We start from the raw sequence: 18,459 nt of genomic DNA, 5'->3' as shown, positions 1-18,459 counted from the left end.
CAAGGTACTCCGTAGGTCCCAATGACGTGGGCTGGTAAAGATGCTGACCCAGACCCATTGCCAGGATTTGCAGAGGTGCAAGACCAGACCACTTGAACAGGCCGAGACCCACAGCGTTCCTGAGCTGCTAGAGCTTTGGCGAATGAGGAGCTCTACAGGCTCGTTTTTAGTGAGGCTGGTCGGTCTGACCCACTACAGCTTGGTGCCTGCGACCCCTGCACTTTTCCACGGCGGGTGGTTGGCGCCAGGGCCCGCCAGCCTTTTCATTATTGACTTGGGAACGGAGGTGGCGGGGCAACCGCCCTCTTTAAGCCTGCATTCGTGCTCCCAATCCTGTGTGCTGCCTCTCTACATTCCAATGCTTTTATCCAAATCTGTGTGACACTTTGGTGCTATCTGAACAATCGAGGCGATTTTCACCAAGTCGGAAACATCCAGATCTGAAGTGAGCTTTTGCGACAAACACCGACTGCAGCAGTCTTACTATCCGCTGCGGGGCCGTTGTCTCTGAAGCTTCAAAGGTGTAAGTGCCAACCAGACTCTTGCAGGCCATGAGAGCCGCCATTCCAGTTGATTGAGACGAAACGGGACTAACGAAACCTTTTCTTTCAGTGCCTCTATCTAGCGACAGCTTTGCAACATTCCTCGCATCATACCCGCACGCCAAGTCCTTCGAAAGAGTCTCGAGCCCAAGTCACAACTGGGCTGCCTTGCTCCGCATTCCTCCTCCACGCCCACAGACACCTTTAGCTCAGGCTGCGCTCCGTCTACTAGACGGGGGCGCGCGCACTCTACACAAACTCCACGATGAAGCAGAACGACGTCATCGCCGTCATCATCATCGTCCTGTTCATTGTCCTGGCGCTGATTGCATTTGGCATCTACCACCTGGTATCGATGGCAAGGCGCAGTGGGTCCGTCACAACGTCCTCTGGTAGTAGCAGCAGCGACGACATTGTAGACGACGACTGATCGCCTTGCGCACTTGCGCATCGCCATGGACTTCCTGGGGGGTATTGGCCAGCATTGTATGGTTTGAGGAGACTGCTGAAACTGTCTGGTCGACAGTCTCGAGGGCGATTGTCTTCACTGCACTGCCAAAGAGGGCGGCGAGACGTACGACAGCGGTTACTGTGACGGGATGAGATGAAAAGCTGCCGAGATATGCATTGCATGAAGGGTAATATTTGGGATCCAACATTTGTTTTGATCTGGGCAACGGCGCAACTGGGTCACCATTGGAAACGGGAATGTGTCATGACACACGATATCAATATTTAGCATGTAGACAGCGTGGATTTCGCAACCAAACTTCTTGTATATAGGAAAACCGATTACTCCGTATGTAGATTGTCTTGGACATTTCAGGATATGATGATATGATCTGAACAAGAGAGCTTCCAGTCCTCACATTGTATCAAATTGCTCCGTGATATGCTATGCAAATGGGCTTTGTATGAACGTCCTCAGAAAGCACAACCCACCCTCTCGCTCTGCTCTATGCCACGGTTTTTTGCCCCCCTTCCATTCAGTCGTACCAGATGGCATTCATGCCGAACCCGGGCTCGGGGATCCTGACCCGCGCGACCCGGGACAGGTACTCGTCCTTCCAGCGGTACATCTCCACCCAGCCCTCCTGGTCGTCCGTGATGGCCAGCCACTCGTCGCTCCAGTCGCACGGCGCGACGGCGTTGCTGTGCCCGCCGCTCGTCGGCGTCGGGTGCAGCAGGAGCTGCGCCTCGACGCTGCCGCAGTCGCGCAGCCGGAACGCCGCGACGTACCCCGTCAGGTCGAAGCTGTTGGCCCGCGCCGTCGCGAACAGGTACCGCCCGCTGCGCGTCAGGCTGCACACGTCGCTGCGGTACAGGCCCTTGCCCGTCTGGGCGTCGTGCGTCGCGACCCCCGGCGGGATCAGCGGGAAGCTGTGGTGCGTGTAGACGGGCAGCCGGGTGGCCGGGTCGATGACGTACTCGCAGAGGCGGTTGCCGGCCTCCATCAGCGCGTAGAGGTAGTTGCCCGTCGGGTGCATGGCCACCCAGCGCGGGTGGTCGCCGGGTGCGGGTGCGTCGACGGAGCCGACGAGCTCGACCTGCCCGTCGGCGCGGCCGGGGACCTTGCGGTGCACCCAGAGCTTGTTGGCCGTCAGGTCGGCCGAGTAGAGGTAGGTCTCGGTGGGGTCGAAGACCATGCCGTGGATCCCCGTGTTCTCCTGGTAGGGGTAGTTTTGGATGTTGGAGGCGAGGGCGCCCGAGCCGGAGACGGAGAAGACGTTGCCGTAGCCGGCGTGCTTGTAGAAGGGGTTGCAGTAGACGGCGTAGGGGGGCTGCTTGGCCGGGAGGAGGAAGATGGCGCGGGTGTTTGTCTCGGAGGAGTTCGCCTGGGCTGGAAGCGCGTGATAAGGGTTGGCATCTCGCGAATCTTGGGAGAGGTGATGGGGAGCTGTGACTTACGATCTCCCCCCATGGCGTGCGATGCCTCGTGGACGATCTCGGTCGGGCTCTTGACGGCGAAAGAGGACCACTTCTTCATGGCCGAGCCGTACAGATTCTTCTTCGCATGCTACGGTGCAGTGTAAGTCGGATAAGTCCATGCATCAATCGGATGCTTGTTGCCTCTCGGGGGGTTCAATTGGCTCACGTCAAATGCCATCCATGATATGGGCTCGTCGTGGGGGATCTCTGTCCTCTTGACCAGCTTCAATTCGAGCTTCTCGTCGTCGAATGCGACGGTAAAGATTGCGCCTGGAGGGGTCCAGGTCCCGATCATCAAGTGGTGGAGAGGCATCTTGGCGTCGTGACGTCGTTTGCGAGGACTGGTCGCGAACTGCCGGGCGCGAGATCTAGACAAGCAAGGGAGACCGCCGGAGCTCTGCGAGAGGGTCGTATATACAGGCCGTCGACTGATGAGTCTAGAAATCATAAAATAATTCATGAAAGAAAACGATGCAACATCGTGTGCGCTTTTGCGACGCCCCACGATCAGTCGCGGGCGCCCCTCCTACTGTTGAGCGGGTTCGGAGTACATGTTCGGGTATGCAGGAACAACGTTTACACGGCAGTGGGAATGGTCGCTCCCGGTATTAGAACCCGGCCCTTGGGGTCGACATTAGTGCCCTTTGCGGCCGTCCCCGGCTTTGTCCTTGTTCCGCGCACCAATTATCGTTGGCGTATTCCAGACAGCAGCGCTAGCTCTTGAGATGTCTCCATGCTTCACATCGTTTAGCCGACGGCCGGGTAGCTCAAACATCGTGACTGTGAAGCCGACTGAATGGGCAGAAATGACGGTTCCAGTGCTCATGCGTTATACTCCGAGATAGAATATCATCTATTGAAATGGGTCAGAAGAGAAGAGTAAGTTGTGCAGGCGATAGCGCGCAATGTGAGTGTGTTGTTAAGATTGACAGCTGATATTGTGCTGTCTCGGTTCCCACGATATATCCATTCAAAAGCAATGGGCTCACCAGTTGACGAGGGCATTCTGCTACGCATTCCTGATCTGGCCAGTCGTCACTCATATCTTTCAGCACGCTATGTTGTGATTATGTTTATTATGCAGCGGCATCCGACTTTTCCTCTGGACAATGAGAATCCCTCTACCAGCTCCCAATCACCCGGGTCCTGGTAGTCATCAGCCTCTCGAACAACGTTCATCGACTCGATCTCCTGGGACGACAATCGGGCCATGTCATCTTCGTGGTTGAGGCTTCGTGCCATCGCCTTGCCGTTTCTTTCACTGGTTCGCTGGACGAAATCCAGTGCATTCCGAGCTTTCTGGAAAGCAGCAAAAGCCTCCTCAGCCGGGTTATTGAAGAACATCTGCAACCTGGCGACTAACCTTTCAGATGCCTCAGACGCCCGTGCACCAAGGCCGACGCGGCCAGCTGTCAGATCAATGGCATTATCGTTGTGCTGGGACATATGCCTCGCTGTCTCGCTGGATTGCCTCCTCATCACACGCAACGTGATGAGGGACTTGACCAACGACTTGGTTTTGATGACGCACTGTTTCACCCTCGTTACTAAACCGCTCCTTGTATGGATGTGCAGCTCGTCAGGGAGCGGGATAGGGTTGCCGTCGAAGGTGTAGAACTCGCATTCGAACCGTTCATATTCGGCGTCGTCTGCCTCCAAATGGCTATTAGCCAGCATACTCGTTGACATATATTCGAAAGCGGTCTCGAAGGAGGCAGAGAGCGTAGGTTCAGACTGGCTCCAGGTTGAAGTTGAGAGTAACAGTGCTGTAGCGTGACGCAGACTACTCTCTCCGAGCTGTGGCGACGATGTACTCGAACAGCTTTCGTGCGAATAACTTATCTTGATCTTCCTAAAGCCTTCTGAAGTATTGCCGACTAGTTATGATTGTTGTGATATCAGCCAGGGTGTAGATGACCTATAAGGAAGGCGTCCGTACGGCCGTGGAAGGTCGAAATTGTATCACCTAGGATGTCTCCTGGAGAGACCAGAAGGGTGTGTGATGGAGGTACGATTTCGAGACTTTCTGAGACCCATGCTGCGGATGAGCAAAGTTCAGGTCGATGAAAGATGAAAGTCTGCCCAGGGTTCGAGTACGGAGCTTGGGTTCTGTGGTTCCACGGAGCAAGTTATGTCTTGGCAAAGAAACATGCTCCCCAAGAGCCTTCTAACCAAGGATAGAAAACGAAGGGTTTGCCTGAACACGCCGTTTACCATAACCAAAGTGATCAGAGAAAGCAACATGCTCTGCGCTGAACCGGCCCTCTCGATCCAAGGTATTGGAGCAGCTCTTTTGATCGAAACAGTCACTGAATCTGCGATCCCCATTACTTTATTGTCCTGCTCCGACATGTGCCGACGTCAATAACTTGCGCCCTTCAGACCTTCGAACTCGAAGAAAAGCCCCCGAAATGTCTTGGTGAATCTGTTCAATCTGATTCGTCAGCAGTCTGTTCGCAAGGTGTTAGAGCTTTTCCGGATGTCATTCACGCCCACGCTTCGTTTTCATCACAGACTTCTGCAAGAGAAGGCAGACGATATGGAAACTCTCTGTTTGCCGTAGTTCTACATCGGGATATGTACAAAACATAAGAAAGCGGACGTCTATTTCTTCTGCTCTTCCTTCTTCTCCTCGGGCTTCGGCGTGGGCAGCTTGAAGGTCTCGGGCTTCCTGTCCGTGCCAGGACCAATCTGCTCCCAGGCACTCGAGCCACCCTCGAAGTTCCGGAAAGCTTGCGTGAGCTCCAGTGGCTCCGTCACAATTCGCTTCTTCTCCTCGTCGTATCTAATCTCGGTGTACCCAGTCAAGGGGAAATCCTTCCGCAGAGGGTGGCCTTCAAAACCGTAGTCGGTCATGATACGCCGCAGATCCGGGTGGCCGACGAAGAAGACACCAAAGAGATCGTACACCTCCCTCTCGTACCAGTTGGCACCGTCGAAGATGCCTGTGACACTGGGCACGGGAGAAGCCTCATCGGCGTAAGTCTTGACGCGAATTCTGGCATTGTGCCGGACACTGAGGAGGTTGTAGACAATCTCGAATCGTTGGTCGCGGGTGGGGAAATCGACGGCGGTAATATCGCTGACCTGGGTGAACTCGGCGGAAGTGTTGTCTACGGTTCTGATTAGCCCACGAACTCACGTCTCAAAAAACTCGTCCAGGATCTCTGGATCTAGAGCAACAACATACACTTGAGGAAGTTGAAAACGGGGATGACGCCGGACGGGCAGATGTAGATGGTCAACTCATCCTTCCAGACTGAGAACTGCTGGACGTATTTTGGCATGCAGCTCATGATCCAAGACCCGTACTTGTGCATGTTGTCGGCCTTGGAGGCATACTTGTCGGCGGGGTTCACAAGGGGAACATGCAGGGTGCCGACGGGAGCCCTCTCGGCCTTGCGGAGGTTGGGCGCATCTTTGGGGAGGTTGACGCTCTGGCGGCTGGTGACGGAGAAGCATCGAGCTGCCGCGACCGAGGGCTTAGCCGGCCGCAGGGCAGAGGCGACAGCCCTGCTTCTGCAGATTTTGCTGGCCATTGCGGATATGAACAAGGTTTCCCGAGGCCAATTGATGGTAGGACCTCTCAATTGCAGTCTTTGGGAGAACCCTGTCGGTGGATCTTCCGGTCGACGAGGTGGTGATGGTGGTGGTGGTGATGTCGGCTCGGGCCAGTCCACGGATAATTGTTTCTTCAAAGCTCAGAGAGAATTCCAGTTGTTGTGATTGGGCGAGTCGACCTTGTGGGGCATATGCTGTGGAAGGCGCGCGAAAGGCTGTCGACCGTTGCTGCCCCTTTCAAGCGCGGAGCCAGAGTTCACGTGATCTGGATTATCTCAGTAGATACCTAAGGCATGGAAACGACGGAACAGCGAGTACAGCTGAGAGGGCCTTTGAGAAGAGACAAACCAGCTCTATTTTACATTAGATCTGCGTAATTGAAAATCCTCCAAATTCGGGCATTAGACTCTAGAACAAGCGCGAGAGCGAGCTGTTTCGAGGCACTGGGTTTGAACTACCTCTCCCAGTCGTGATTCGCCACGTGCACTGTCCTCCACGAGACCAACCCCAAAAGAGCTAGCGCGGCCCAGCGCGATGCTTCTCTGGAAGGCTTTTGCCCTCGCTTCTTCCTGGCAAAGCGACCTCTCCTCCTTCACCACTCCTCCTCCTACCTGGCGTACTTTCTCCCCATACAACATCCCAGGGGCCATCACCTCGTGAAGTGAGCATCGCCGCTCTTCCCTGTACATCTACTACAAGGCGTTTTGCATTCTTCCCGAGTTTCCTTAACCCATAGACGAACCACCCTGTTTGACTCGAGATACCCAAAAACCTTGCGTCTCCTGTCGACCTCTTCGTCCGGTTGTCAACTTCATCTCACCCCGACCGCCTCCCCTCCCCTTCTGATACCGGCTTTCTGCGTGCCCTTCTTCGGGCCAACGGGGTTCTCAGAGCACAGTAGCCATCATGGCGCCTCAAGATACATTTATCGAGGAGGAGGATGACACCTGGTAGGTTTTGATCCCGACCCCCACGTCCCCCTTTCAGCATCTATCGACCATGACTTCCCCGTACTCCATACCACGACAAGCTTTGGCTGACTGTTATGCAGCCCTCTATGTATCGAAGAGTTCGATCTGTCCGACCGAAACTTTCGGCCGTGTCCTTGTGGCTATCAAATATGCCAGTTCTGCTTCAACAACATCAAGAATACCATGAATGGCCTGTGTCCTGCCTGCCGACGACCCTACGACGAGAAGACAATACAGTGGAAGGTTGTCACTGCGGACGAGTATGTTTGCCCAGCCCCCATTCCTCTCTCACCACCGCGACTAACTTTTTCAAGGGTTGCCGAGTTCCGTGCCAACATTCAAAAGAATCAGAAGAAGCGAGCTGCCGAACAACGTCAAAAAGAAGTGCAAAAGCGAGAAAGCGAAAAAGAGAACCGGAAGAATCTCGTCGGTGTGCGCGTCGTACAAAAGAACCTCGTATACGTTACTGGTCTTACGCCGACTGTTCGTGAAGACGAGTTGCTGAAGACGCTGCGCAAGCCCGAGTTCTTCGGGCAATACGGCAACATCCAAAAGATCTCGATTAGTAATCGCAAGAGCTCCGACGGCCAGAACCAGTCCCTTGGTATCTATGTGACGTTCGAGAAGAAGGAGGAAGCACAGCGTTGTATCCAGGCTGTCAACGGCTCCCAGAATGGAGATCGGGTCCTCAAAGCCCAACTCGGCACCACAAAGTACTGTTCCGCCTGGCTTCGGCATGAGCAATGCACGAACCGACAGTGCATGTTCTTGCACGAGCTAGGTGATGAAGAGGACAGTTACACTCGACAAGATCTTTCTTCAATGAATAGTATCCAGACGCAACGACCGTTAGCAGCTGGCGGCGCTCGTTCCACATCCAGGCAGCAGATGCACCCTCCACCACAGTCCCAACCCATGGCTCGAAGCTCTAGCCGCGACGATTCCGAGAACGGAGACGCATCAGCGCTACCTTCCTCTGCGAACTGGGCTCGGCACCCTCAAGTCCGAAGCCGCCGTGGAAGCCATGCTACCAGTGGCGCAGCCTCGAGCCCCGCAATCTCGATGTCCCTTCCTGTCACCGCCGAGTCAGCCCAGGAATCTGAGTTGGCAATCCAAGAGGAGCCAGAGCGGCCTCCTGCTCAAGCTTCCAATACTTCTACTGAGGCTCCACCCAGTCGAGCTTCCTCTACCGTGCCGAAGTCTGATGCCGATCATCACGACAAGGTGCTGGCCAGCTGTGTGAAAGCCATACAGGTTGCAAACTTCGCGAACATTAGCTGGGACGATGCAATGGCGGAAAACTTCCCTCCTCTCTTCGACCCTTACGGCGCAGCCAGGCGACGTGCTTTCCGTGAGGCAGAAGAACGTCGGTTGGGTGTCGACCAAGAATCCCAGAGCGAGGCACAAGAAGCATCCGAGGGAGAGCCTGAGAGTAGCGGTAGCTTGGCACTCGGAGGAGAGCCTGAAGACGGGACCCATGGTCAGGGTGGTGTCTTTGACCAGCGGCGGGGTCGCGGTCAACCTCCAATCCAACGTAGCAGTAATGACGCCTTCGGTGCTGGTCTGGCAACCAACCTGATGCAGCCGTCTGGCTTGAGCAACGCCGGAAGTCGATCTATGACCCCTCAACAACAGCAACAACTGTTCAACCGACCACAGGCCTCGTTTGCCGATCATCTGCCTCCAGGCATCACGCCTTCGCAGACTGGCTTATTTCAGGGCCAGGGCCACAACCGCCAGACATCGCGGTACAGCTTTGCCAATGAGGGGGCCTCAAGCTCAACCTCGGTGAAGCTTGCAGCCAACCCTAGGGTCATGGCGCAGCAAGCTTCCATGATGCCGACTGCGTTCAACTCCCAATCTGGTGGCCAGTATTACCAGTCCTCAATGCCTGGCCCTCCCCCGGGCCTCAAGTCCACTGGCACTCCTCCCAATATGTTTGGTCAAGGCCACGGCTTTGGCGGTGCTGGATTTGGTGGCCAGAAGGATACTAGCGAGATTCTTCAGAACCTCATTCACAGCAGGGGCCGAACAGGTGGTGCCCAGGCTCACGATGCGGGAAAGCGTGAGTACATGTTCCCTTCCTCCTTTTCTAATCAGTACCCACCCTCTACCTCCACCACCCCAGCTCCTGCTTCCGGCCTCCTGGCATCGCTCTACGGTAACCAGCCTGGAGCATTCCAAGACTTCGGTTCCAAGCAGAAGAAGAAGGGGAAGAAGCACAGACACGCTAACACTTCCTCCTCTGGGGGGAGTGCCTTAGTTGATCTTGCGGACCCGAGCATCCTGCAGGCACGCATGCAACACCAACAGAGCAATGCCGGAGTTGGACAGGGGCTGTTTGGAAGCCAGAGCCAAGGTGGGTACAACCCGGGCATGATGTATAATGCTGGTTACCCCAGGTGGTAATTGAGGAACGACGTACACTGAGGGAGGCTTTTCGTTTCTTTTGCTTTTTTGTCTGTTTTGATGTATTATGAGGGACGTTCGAGGCCAAGGGATTTGGCCCGACTGTTCTATGGCACGAAAAACGAGGATTCGCGTCTATTTCAGCGAGCATCGCAACATCAGGTCCGGTCAAGGCCAGGATTGCATTGGCGTTTACACACAAAACTTTGCATTTCTTCTTATCCTTTGCGCAGGAGGGAAAGATTCCTTCGACAATGTCCAGGGGCCCATCACTGTCAACTTTGAGTCTCGGCGATGGAGTATTTCGGCATGGGCTTTTGACTTCTTGGGACATCGGTTTACGCAAGGCAAGCCAATCATCGTCTTCCTCTCGAGGGGTTTCATGTACGTTAACCAGCAATGCAGTTTCCGATCCCTGGAAAACTGCATTGACCTTGTTGGCAAATATATTCTTCTTTTTCTTTACACGAGAGCTTGTGCCACCTGTAACCCTTAACCCCTCTCTGGAAGACGATGATGGCAAATAGTCCTAGGCGTGACACCGAACGTCCATGTATATAACGTGTTTTGGTGTCTTTCAGCCTCCCTCAGATGCCAAGTGGTATTGCGTTGTTGCCGCCCATGGTCTTAGAGCGTCTCATACCTGATATTGGATGGTATAGCTGACTGTTCTTGTAGATGACGAGCTCCTCTCTATGGACGAGGCAACCTCAACAGTAGACGCCCTGGTCTCGGAGGACGACTTCAGCGCTGGCACCCAGTATTATTCGACGCCGGCAGCTCCGCCAGGTCTTGGCTTTGTTAGCTTTCAGCCTCCTCCCGTTGCTTCGGATGCTATCCCGTCAAGTCCCGCAGCGACTCGACAGACTCCTACGCCCATCATCCCTCTTAAACCCTTTGAGCAAACTCCCAAGAAAGCCCCAAGCGCAGAGACCAAGAAAACGGTCAAGGCACGGGCCGTCGAGACTGGGCTTTCCAAACAGATCGCAAGCTCTTCCAAGCAGCTTCTGCAAGAGGCAGACTTCCCAGCTCTGGATGCCAAGGCGACACCGCAGGCTCCCGCTCCCGCTCCTGCTACGCCTGTTCAGCCGAAGGCCGTGGCAACAGCCCCTGCATCGTCGAAGAAAACACCTGTTCAGCCTCCCACAAACACTACTGCCAAACCGCCGACCCCTGCACCTTATTCTGCCGGACCTGCGGTCGAGACCCCGAAGAAGGCTGGAAAGAAGCCAGTCCCCGGCATCCTTAATATTGCAGCCGCTACGAGAACGTCGCAACAGGCCAAGGTTGCTGAGTCGTCTTCTGCGGTTGACAAGACCGCGTCGGATCAGGCTTCCGGCTTCCCAGCCCTTCCCACACCCACTGCGGCGGCAGTTTCGTCGCCAGTAGCTCGGTCGGGACCTAGGAGTCTCCGGCTTGTTCCCACTCCCAAGACCGAGGCGGCTCCCACCCTATCGATGTCTATCGATACCAAACATCACGGTCGGTCCTCCGTCCTGCCCACTAACCGTCCTGGCACTCCGGCTAGCGAGATCATCTCGGATAATGCATCTGTTGTCTCGACCACCATGTCTGGCTCGCGGGCCAGCTCGCCCCCGCCGTCGAGAGTCGGGGCGGCAGCTGTCAGGAGCACGACCAAGAGCCAGCAACGTAAAGAGCGTAAGCAGGCCACAAAGAAGGAGGCCGAGAAGATCGCCAGTCAGCCTATTCCTGAGAAGGAGGCTGAGGTTGGCCCGATTGTTGGACGAAAGAAGAAGCAGAAGAAGGACAAGTCGAGTGGTTCCAGTCTGACGCCCGTTCAGAGTCGTCCAGCCACCCCGGGTCCTGCTGCCGTGAAGGAGGAACCCGCCAAAGCTCAGACGGTTACCGATGAGAAACCTGCTAAGAGCAAGAAGGCGCAGCCTGAGCCGCAACTAGAACCCAAACCTGCCCCAAAGAGCGAATCGCCCGCCCCTAAGAGCAAATCAAAGCAGGCGACCGTCGCAGAAGTGGTAGACACGCCCCAGGAGGAGCAGCAAGACACCGGCAGCAAGACGCCCGAAACTGAGAGACATCTTCCCACCCCTCAGTCCATCTTGCAGGATCTTGTGGCCAAGGGCGACATTGCCGATCCAGAACAGATTGCTCTGCTCAAGCTGCTCACGGCCTCGCAGCCTCAGCGACATGATCTCAAGGACAGCCTCAATGCCAAGGACATGATGGCGTCGTCCCGCTCAATGATCACCGAGGAGGACCAGGCCGCGCTCCTCGATGGCAAAGCCGTCCGGAAGATCCTCGACGGCGTCCGTGTGCTGCTGACGCCCAACGGCGACTGCGTGCGGAACCTGACTGAGGAGGAAGAGACGCGGTTTCTGGAGCTGCAGAAGCTGATCGCAGCCGCTACCAATGGACCTGCATCGTACGTCCACACCCGGCACGAGTCTGCTGGAGGATTCAGCCTGGTCAAGGGCAGGGCTGTCCCCAACGGACCGCCAGGGTACTTCCCGCAGTCGTCGGACGGCAAGAACCGCGATCCGGTGGCTAAGATTCAGCGCGAGGAGGCCATCTACTGCATCAACCAGTACGTCCTCCCGCGTCTGAGCCTCGGCACCTCGTGGAAGAACTCGCTCGGCCAGGACGCCAAGGCTCCGCACCCGGGTTCTCTGTCGTCGCTGGCGCCGTGGATCTTCAACTCGGCTGCGGCTTCTGCCGGTGCGCACCACGACCCCGCTGCCGTCGCTGGTGACCCGGACATTGCAGATGCCACGGCGCCGCTCAAGACGATGGCAGACATTGACTCGACATCGACCGCGCTGGGCAACACCTCTACCGCTGTCGCCACCTCTGGCGCCGCCGCGGGCGGCACCTCGTCATCGGCCTCATCGGCGTCACCCTTCAGCAGCGTGCCGCTGCTGTCGGCCGAGGACGCCGAGAGCGCGCTGGCGGTGGCGCGGCGCGAGTCGGAGAAGCTCGAGAAGAGCCTCAACGTGGTGATCAAGAAGAACCGCCGCCTGCTGCTGGCGTCGGGCCATTGACTTGGGGCCGCGGCGGAGCTGTGCGCGGGCCTGGCGTTCGCGGCCGTGTGGTGCGCCTTTGTGTTGACGCGCGGCGTCGTCGCGGTGGTGGTGCGGGTGGGCGCCTCGGCGTTTGGGGCGCTGTGCCTGGCGCTCGACTGGGTTGGGGCGGAGTACTGAAGCCTGGGGGCTTTGTTGAAGAAGAAAACGAAGTGATTGGTCATGGTGGTGGGATGGATGAAGGGTTGAGTGGGAAGAGAAGAAGTGGCTCATTGATGGATGGGAACATGGGGGAGGGGGGATCACGGAAGGGAAGGGTTTTAATGCTGCTTACACAGTTGTATTATGGGTGTATCGTCTATGTGTGCTATCATTGGGTTCCAGTTCTCGGGGTGGGCTTGTCACCTCCGATCCGGACCGCATCTTGGGCCGACGCGGTACGCGCTGCGTTGGGCCTCTATCTTTCTCATTTCTGCTCGGTTCGTTCCTACATGGAACAAAGAGGGGACGGGAAAGAGATACCATGGGACAAGGGGGGAAACTCTGCATTTGAGGGCTTTTCCGCTCTGGCGTTTTGGCATGGTTAGACAAGCGTTGCTTTGGCACGTCAAGTGCTGTATTCTACACCATTCTAGAGAGTAATAAGTAGCGGAATACATAATACTGCTATCGTACCGATGGCCAGAGTTATTCGGATCCGGGGCTCCTGACTCATATGCCACACGCGTGGCAAGGGAATGCTGCGATAAAGTGCTCAATCTTGAACTTGGTTCATTTGCTAATGACACATGCTTCAAACATTAAACTCCTTAAAACGAACTGCTCCCCACGGTATCCAGTGCAGCTGTACCCAGTGGTCTCGCTGTCTTCAAACGCCTTTGCCCTCTAGTTGTAGATCAGTTCCCTTTACCCTTTTATACAATATCGTCTCCAGCTTCCTTACCCGGAGGCTCCATACTCACCCCCTTGGCGTCGATCTCCTCCTCTAGGACCTCTTCCTCCTCCTTGTCACCACCACCGCCAGCAATAAAACTGCTATAGCTGCTGCCCTCCCTGCCCCTCGACTCCCTCTCCACGTCGTGCCGGAGCTCCTTCTGCAGGCGCTCCGTCAGCTTGCCCAGGATCCACTCGGCCTCCTGCTGGCTGCCCATAAGCGGGCTGCGCGTGCCGACCCAGCTCCACTGCATCTCGTGCTCCTCCTCGTCGAGCTCGGCGGCCTTGGTCTCGCCCTCGCGGCGCTCCGCGGCGGACTGCCTGCCCACAACGCCGCCGTGAAGATGGTGGTGTTTATCCTTCGTGTTGTTGTTGTTGATGCTGCTGCTGTTGCTGCCGCCGCCGCCGCCGTCGTGCCGGCAGTTCTTGCTGTGCACGTGCGGGCGCGCCTTGCGGTGGGTGGCGGCGTCGTGCTCGTCCTCGCCGATGAGGCGCAGGTACCACGCCCACTCGTGGAAGGAGTACTTGCGTGGCGGCTGGTGGCGCAGGTGCTGCGTCACGCGCGCGATCTCGTCGATGAGCAGCGACAGGTACTCGGCGCGCGTGGACGGCAGGGACGGCGGCAGGTCGACGCGGGCGACCGACTCGTCGTCGCGCGCCGTGAGCCTGCCGTGCCGGTGGTGCCGCGAGGTCGTGGCGGCGCTGCCGCTGCTGCCTGGGCGGCCGCCGCTTACCGACGAGTGCGAGGACGCGCCGCTGGTGGTCTTGGCGCGCGATAGGTTCCTCCTGTGGCCGTGGTGGTGGTGCTGCGGGTGGTGGTCGGACTTGGGGGGGTTTGTGGAGTCGGCGAAGGAGAGGGTGGATGCCCGTGACATCTGGAGGGTCTGCACGCGCCGCTGCTGGAGGGGGCTGGACGACGAGGGGGAAGCACAATCCGCTTCGTCGGTATTCTTATCGGTCCCGTTGCGCCTCCCGGAATCATTTTTGGCCTTGCCGCTGCTCACGGCGGGCTGTTCATCATTCAGGCGCTTCTCTCGCGGCTCATCGCCGATCTCTGCGTCCGTGTCGGGCCCGTTGTCGTCGTCGTCGCCGTCGACGTCGAGGCCGTCATCGTCGTCGCTGGAGATATTTGTCGGCTGCGCCGCGCCGAGGAGGCCGGGAGGATCCTCGTGGATCGACTCGTCGTCGCTGGAGCTGGTGGGGTTGGCGTACGCTTTGCCAAAGGACATGACGCGCACGATCTCCTTGATATCCTTCTTGAAACCACGTTCTCCCGGCAGGATGGTGATGCTTCCGAGCAAGTCGGTGCCGTCGCGGATGGCTTTGACGATGGTGTCGCCGGCGTTGGAGATGAGCACGGTCATGGTCGGCAGGGCGAGCAGGGACCAAAAGACGAAGAAGGACCTGCCGGCGTTGGAGACGGGCGTTATGTCGCCGTAGCCGATGGTGGTCAGGCTGACGAAGCAAAAGTAGAAGCCGTCAAAGTAGCTCCAGCCCTGGTAGGGGAACTCGCAGACCTGGAAGATCTTGGCGCCGACGAGCCACAGGCAGATCCAGATGCTGGTCGAGGTGGCCATGGCGTACCAGCGGCGGGTCATGGAGACCTGGTGCTGGATCTTGCGCATGAGCTTGAACTCGGCCTCGCGCCGCTGGAACTCGCTCAGGTCCGACTCGGCGCGGCCCGGCTCGATGGGGACGAGGATGCCGTCCTTGCCCTTCTTGGTCATCTCCTTGAGGAAGCGCCGCCGGCGCTTCTCGATCATCCTCGCGTCCAGCCTGTTCCTGCCGCGCTCGAGGGCGAGGCTGCGGATGGAGCCGATGACGAGACCGAGGCTGATGACGCCGATGAGCGCGTAGGGGATCACGAGGGACTGGCCGAGGGTCGACTGCGGGGCGAAATCGCCGAAGCCGACCGTGAATAGCGTGACGTCCGCCCAGTAGACCGTGTCGAGGTACGTCCAGCCGTTGATCTTGGCGAAGACGAGGGCCCCGATGAGAAGGTACATGAGGAACATGATGGTCTGGAGCATGAGGGTGCGCTGGGCGTTGGTGAGCTGGAAGTCCTTGTCGTACTTGCCGGCCTGGGCGCCGGCGAAGGTGACGACCATGAGCGAGGCCGTGATGAAGTACAGGATGGCGCCGTACATGCCGTAGTAGAAGGCCTGCGACCAGACATACTCGATCTCAGGATACAGCTGGAGAGGGCCGACTGCTGTGCAGAGTAGGGCGATGAGGAGGATGGCAGAGAGATACCTGCACATGGTCAGGACATTGGACTGGAGAGAGTCAAGGTGCGAATACTTACCACCCCACGATGGTCACGGGTTGGGCTATCGTGAAGCGGATTCGCCTCGTCATGTTCAGCAGCAAGAACAGATTGGCGATGAGAGCCATGGCCAGCTGGCAAGCATTGATGGCAAGAAGCCTTGCAGTGTTGGTCAGTAGGGCCACAAAGAAACGTGCCAAGTGCTGGCCAATTGCCAACAAAGGGGCGAACTCACCAGACCGGATCATCTTGGTAGAGGGCTATCGTGATATTGGACCCGGGAGGGATCCTCTGTCTCCATGGACGGACAAGAGCCAGGATACTGAAGGCATTGGCAACGGGTCCGAGGGTGGCCGCGATCATGGGGAAGGCGGAGGATGCGAACCACCAGCGGCTGGGATCGAGATGCGCCCGGTCATTCTGGATGTTCCTCTCGATGGCCTTGGGCAGATCCTCGGCGCGTCCATCCTCCTCCTTGACGTGCTGCTCCAAGCACTCTCCGCCTGCATCGTTCATTGTGGCTGCAGCTTTGCTTGCTGGCTGGCCGGTCCGGCCGTGCGGATTCAGGGTCCCATGAGTGATGATGTAGTACTGAGCGAGGGTTGGAAAGGTCAAAGATCTTGGCAATAATGCTTGTTATGGACTTCCGGGTCTTAACCGGCAGTTCCGAGATCCCGAACACAGATGGAGTGATTGGATCAATTCTACAACGGTGGGCGGACTCTCGGCGACACTGGATGGAATGCTACTCGTATTTGTGTCTCTTGGGGCTCTTCCACATGATACCTTGGGTACTTATGACTTGGGCGGGGAGGCCGAGAACCCTCCAGCTCCAGGGCTCGCAGTGGGACTGGCTATGACGTTGGCGGGCGGCAACGGCGCTAAATCTTGCAGCATTAGTGCACCATTCAGAGGGCTCAGGGAGCTCAAGATGCTTGTTTCTTGACCGTGATCTACTGCTGGCCACGCGTGTGTCTCGGCACGTGTAGGCTGGGTGGCCCATGCATGGGCAATTTTGAGTTCAGACGACACATTCAAAATCCGATCTAGTTCAGCCCCCAACTCATAGTTATCATCCCGACCCTATTGCCTGGCCATGGTAGAGATGCGGATTGGTCGGAATTAGACCTTCCTTGAGTGAGTGTGCGTGCCGCACTGCCCAGTAATTGATAGATCCAGATCCGTGCTCCCCATTGGCCCGGCTTTTGACCGACTGCATCTTACCCCTTCACCGGTGTCAGACTGCCATTTGGACGTCGGACTCCGGACGGGGTGTCGCGCCTGGAACAGCGGCGATTGTCGAGGACATGGTCCTGAGAGTAAGCCTGCCATCCTGAAGTCCCAGTCTTTAACACAAGTAAAGAACCGCATGTTAATTCCGCACGCAGTGAGTCCGTGACATTTGCGTTGTAGCAGTGGCGTGACATTCCCGTGCAAAATGGCACGATGGCTCCCCGCCGCAGTCCGAATCCGTGTCCGTGTCGGGTCTTCCGCACCACACCAGCGGCCGAGATGGTACAGCTCGGCCCCGGAGGCCGAAAGGGTGATTGTACCGTGCGCGTCGTCCGGCAGCATCTCGGTTGAGTGAGTTCAGAGCCCGTCCCTGGACAGATGGTCTGCAGAGGCTGACAAGGGCACAGTCTCCACGGGGTCCAGAACCATCCGTCTACAAGCCCTCTTCTCATCTGCCTCCCGCCCTTCTCACCCCTCGGCAACGATGTGGTCCCACCGTTGCCTGCCTTTACAAGACGCTACCCTACCGCCGTCATCAACTACAGATGGCCGGATACCGTCCTCTCCTCCACAGCCTCCTCCCCTTCATCCCGCGTCAGCGGCGAGGATGAAGAAGAACCGGACTTCACCACACCTCTCCACTGGCCGACCCCGATCCACGACGTCCTCTTCGGCTACGAATGGATCACCGCCAACCTCGCCCCGCCTGAGCGCTCTCGGAGGGACATCTACGTGTACGGCTCCTACCTCGGCGCGGGCCTCGCCGCTTCCCTCGCCCTGACCGAGTCCCACTCCCACCAGCGCATGGCGGTCCGCGGGCTCGCCGCCTACAACGGCATCTACAACTGGACCACCTTCCTGCCGGACCACCCCATCAACTCCTCCAAGAACCTCTCATCCCCTGGTATCACCACCACCACCTCCTCCCCCTCAGTCGAGGGCGCAGACGGCTCCGCCTTCCACTACCTCCGCAGCCAGATCCCCGCGCTCTTCAATTGCCCCTCCAACCTGTTCGACCCCTTCGCCAGCCCCTGCCTCTTCTTCCACACCTCGGGCATGTGGGTCCCGCCCAACTTCGGCACCGCCTCGGCGTCGACCCTGCCGCAGTCCCTCCTCGACGCCATCGACGCGCTGTCCCTCGACCCCCTCCGCGACGACGGCGTCAGCGCCAAGGCGGCGGAGGAAGAAGAGGTCCTGGCGCTCAGGCCCCCGCGCAAGGGCTACCTCGCCTTCCCGCCGCGGCAGTCCACCCTCAAGATCCCCGAGGCCCTGTTTCTGCACCAGACGGCGCCACAGCCCGCGCCGGCGGCGAGGCGGAGGAGACGCGCGGCGACGGCGAGCAACGCTAGTACGAAGCGGAGGAGGAAGGCCGGCGAGAACAACTTTGGTACCCAGGCCGGCGCCCTGGCGGACCTGATGCGGCGCAGCGTGGACAAGCTCGAGCTCAAGGAGCGGCTGAAGTGGGATGAGGAGTTTGACGGGTGGGAGGGGGAGGCGGAGAGGCGGGTGCGTGTCGTCGACGCTGGCGATGGGGACGGTGCTGGTGGTGGATTTGGGCTGGCTCCGGGCGCGGACGAGGCCATTGCGCGGTGGTTGGAGGAGAGGATGGACAGCTGAGGGCG

General features: G+C 57.9%; 5 protein-coding genes across 5 annotated transcripts; 2 read left to right on the top strand and 3 right to left on the bottom strand.

Moving 5' to 3' along the window:
- Positions 1-1,528: 1,528 nt before the first annotated feature.
- Positions 1,529-4,148, bottom strand: E0L32_005339 (uncharacterized protein; the record flags this gene model as incomplete). The annotated part of the gene is made up of 4 exons (XM_031139850.1): positions 1,529-2,382; positions 2,451-2,559; positions 2,638-2,868; positions 3,597-4,148. The coding sequence occupies 4 exons, from the start codon at positions 4,146-4,148 to the stop codon at positions 1,529-1,531; spliced, it is 1,746 nt and encodes a 581-aa protein (XP_030996358.1).
- A 927-nt stretch (positions 4,149-5,075) lies between these two features.
- On the bottom strand, positions 5,076-6,010 carry E0L32_005338 (uncharacterized protein; the record flags this gene model as incomplete). Its single annotated transcript, XM_031139849.1, has 2 exons — positions 5,076-5,584; positions 5,662-6,010. 2 exons carry the CDS (start codon positions 6,008-6,010, stop codon positions 5,076-5,078), a joined length of 858 nt encoding a protein of 285 aa, XP_030996357.1.
- A 928-nt stretch (positions 6,011-6,938) lies between these two features.
- Positions 6,939-12,426, top strand: E0L32_005337 (uncharacterized protein; the record flags this gene model as incomplete). The annotated part of the gene is made up of 4 exons (XM_031139848.1): positions 6,939-6,982; positions 7,084-7,263; positions 7,318-9,362; positions 10,091-12,426. The coding sequence occupies 4 exons, from the start codon at positions 6,939-6,941 to the stop codon at positions 12,424-12,426; spliced, it is 4,605 nt and encodes a 1,534-aa protein (XP_030996356.1).
- Positions 12,427-13,319: 893 nt separating this feature from the next.
- Positions 13,320-16,120, bottom strand: E0L32_005336 (uncharacterized protein; the record flags this gene model as incomplete). The annotated part of the gene is made up of 3 exons (XM_031139846.1): positions 13,320-15,591; positions 15,644-15,763; positions 15,840-16,120. 3 exons carry the CDS (start codon positions 16,118-16,120, stop codon positions 13,320-13,322), a joined length of 2,673 nt encoding a protein of 890 aa, XP_030996355.1.
- A 922-nt stretch (positions 16,121-17,042) lies between these two features.
- E0L32_005335 (uncharacterized protein) lies at positions 17,043-18,454 on the top strand (the record flags this gene model as incomplete). Its single annotated transcript, XM_031139845.1, has 2 exons — positions 17,043-17,188; positions 17,245-18,454. The coding sequence occupies 2 exons, from the start codon at positions 17,043-17,045 to the stop codon at positions 18,452-18,454; spliced, it is 1,356 nt and encodes a 451-aa protein (XP_030996354.1).
- Between the last annotated feature and the right edge of the window lie 5 nt (positions 18,455-18,459).

Source organism: Thyridium curvatum (genome assembly GCF_004353045.1).
Source record: "Thyridium curvatum strain D216 chromosome Unknown NODE_27_length_422201_cov_78.887067, whole genome shotgun sequence".
Taxonomy (NCBI): Eukaryota; Fungi; Ascomycota; class Sordariomycetes; order Thyridiales; family Thyridiaceae; genus Thyridium; species Thyridium curvatum.
Note: the sequence above shows the minus strand (reverse complement) of the source record. Positions and strands in the feature narration are given on the sequence as shown.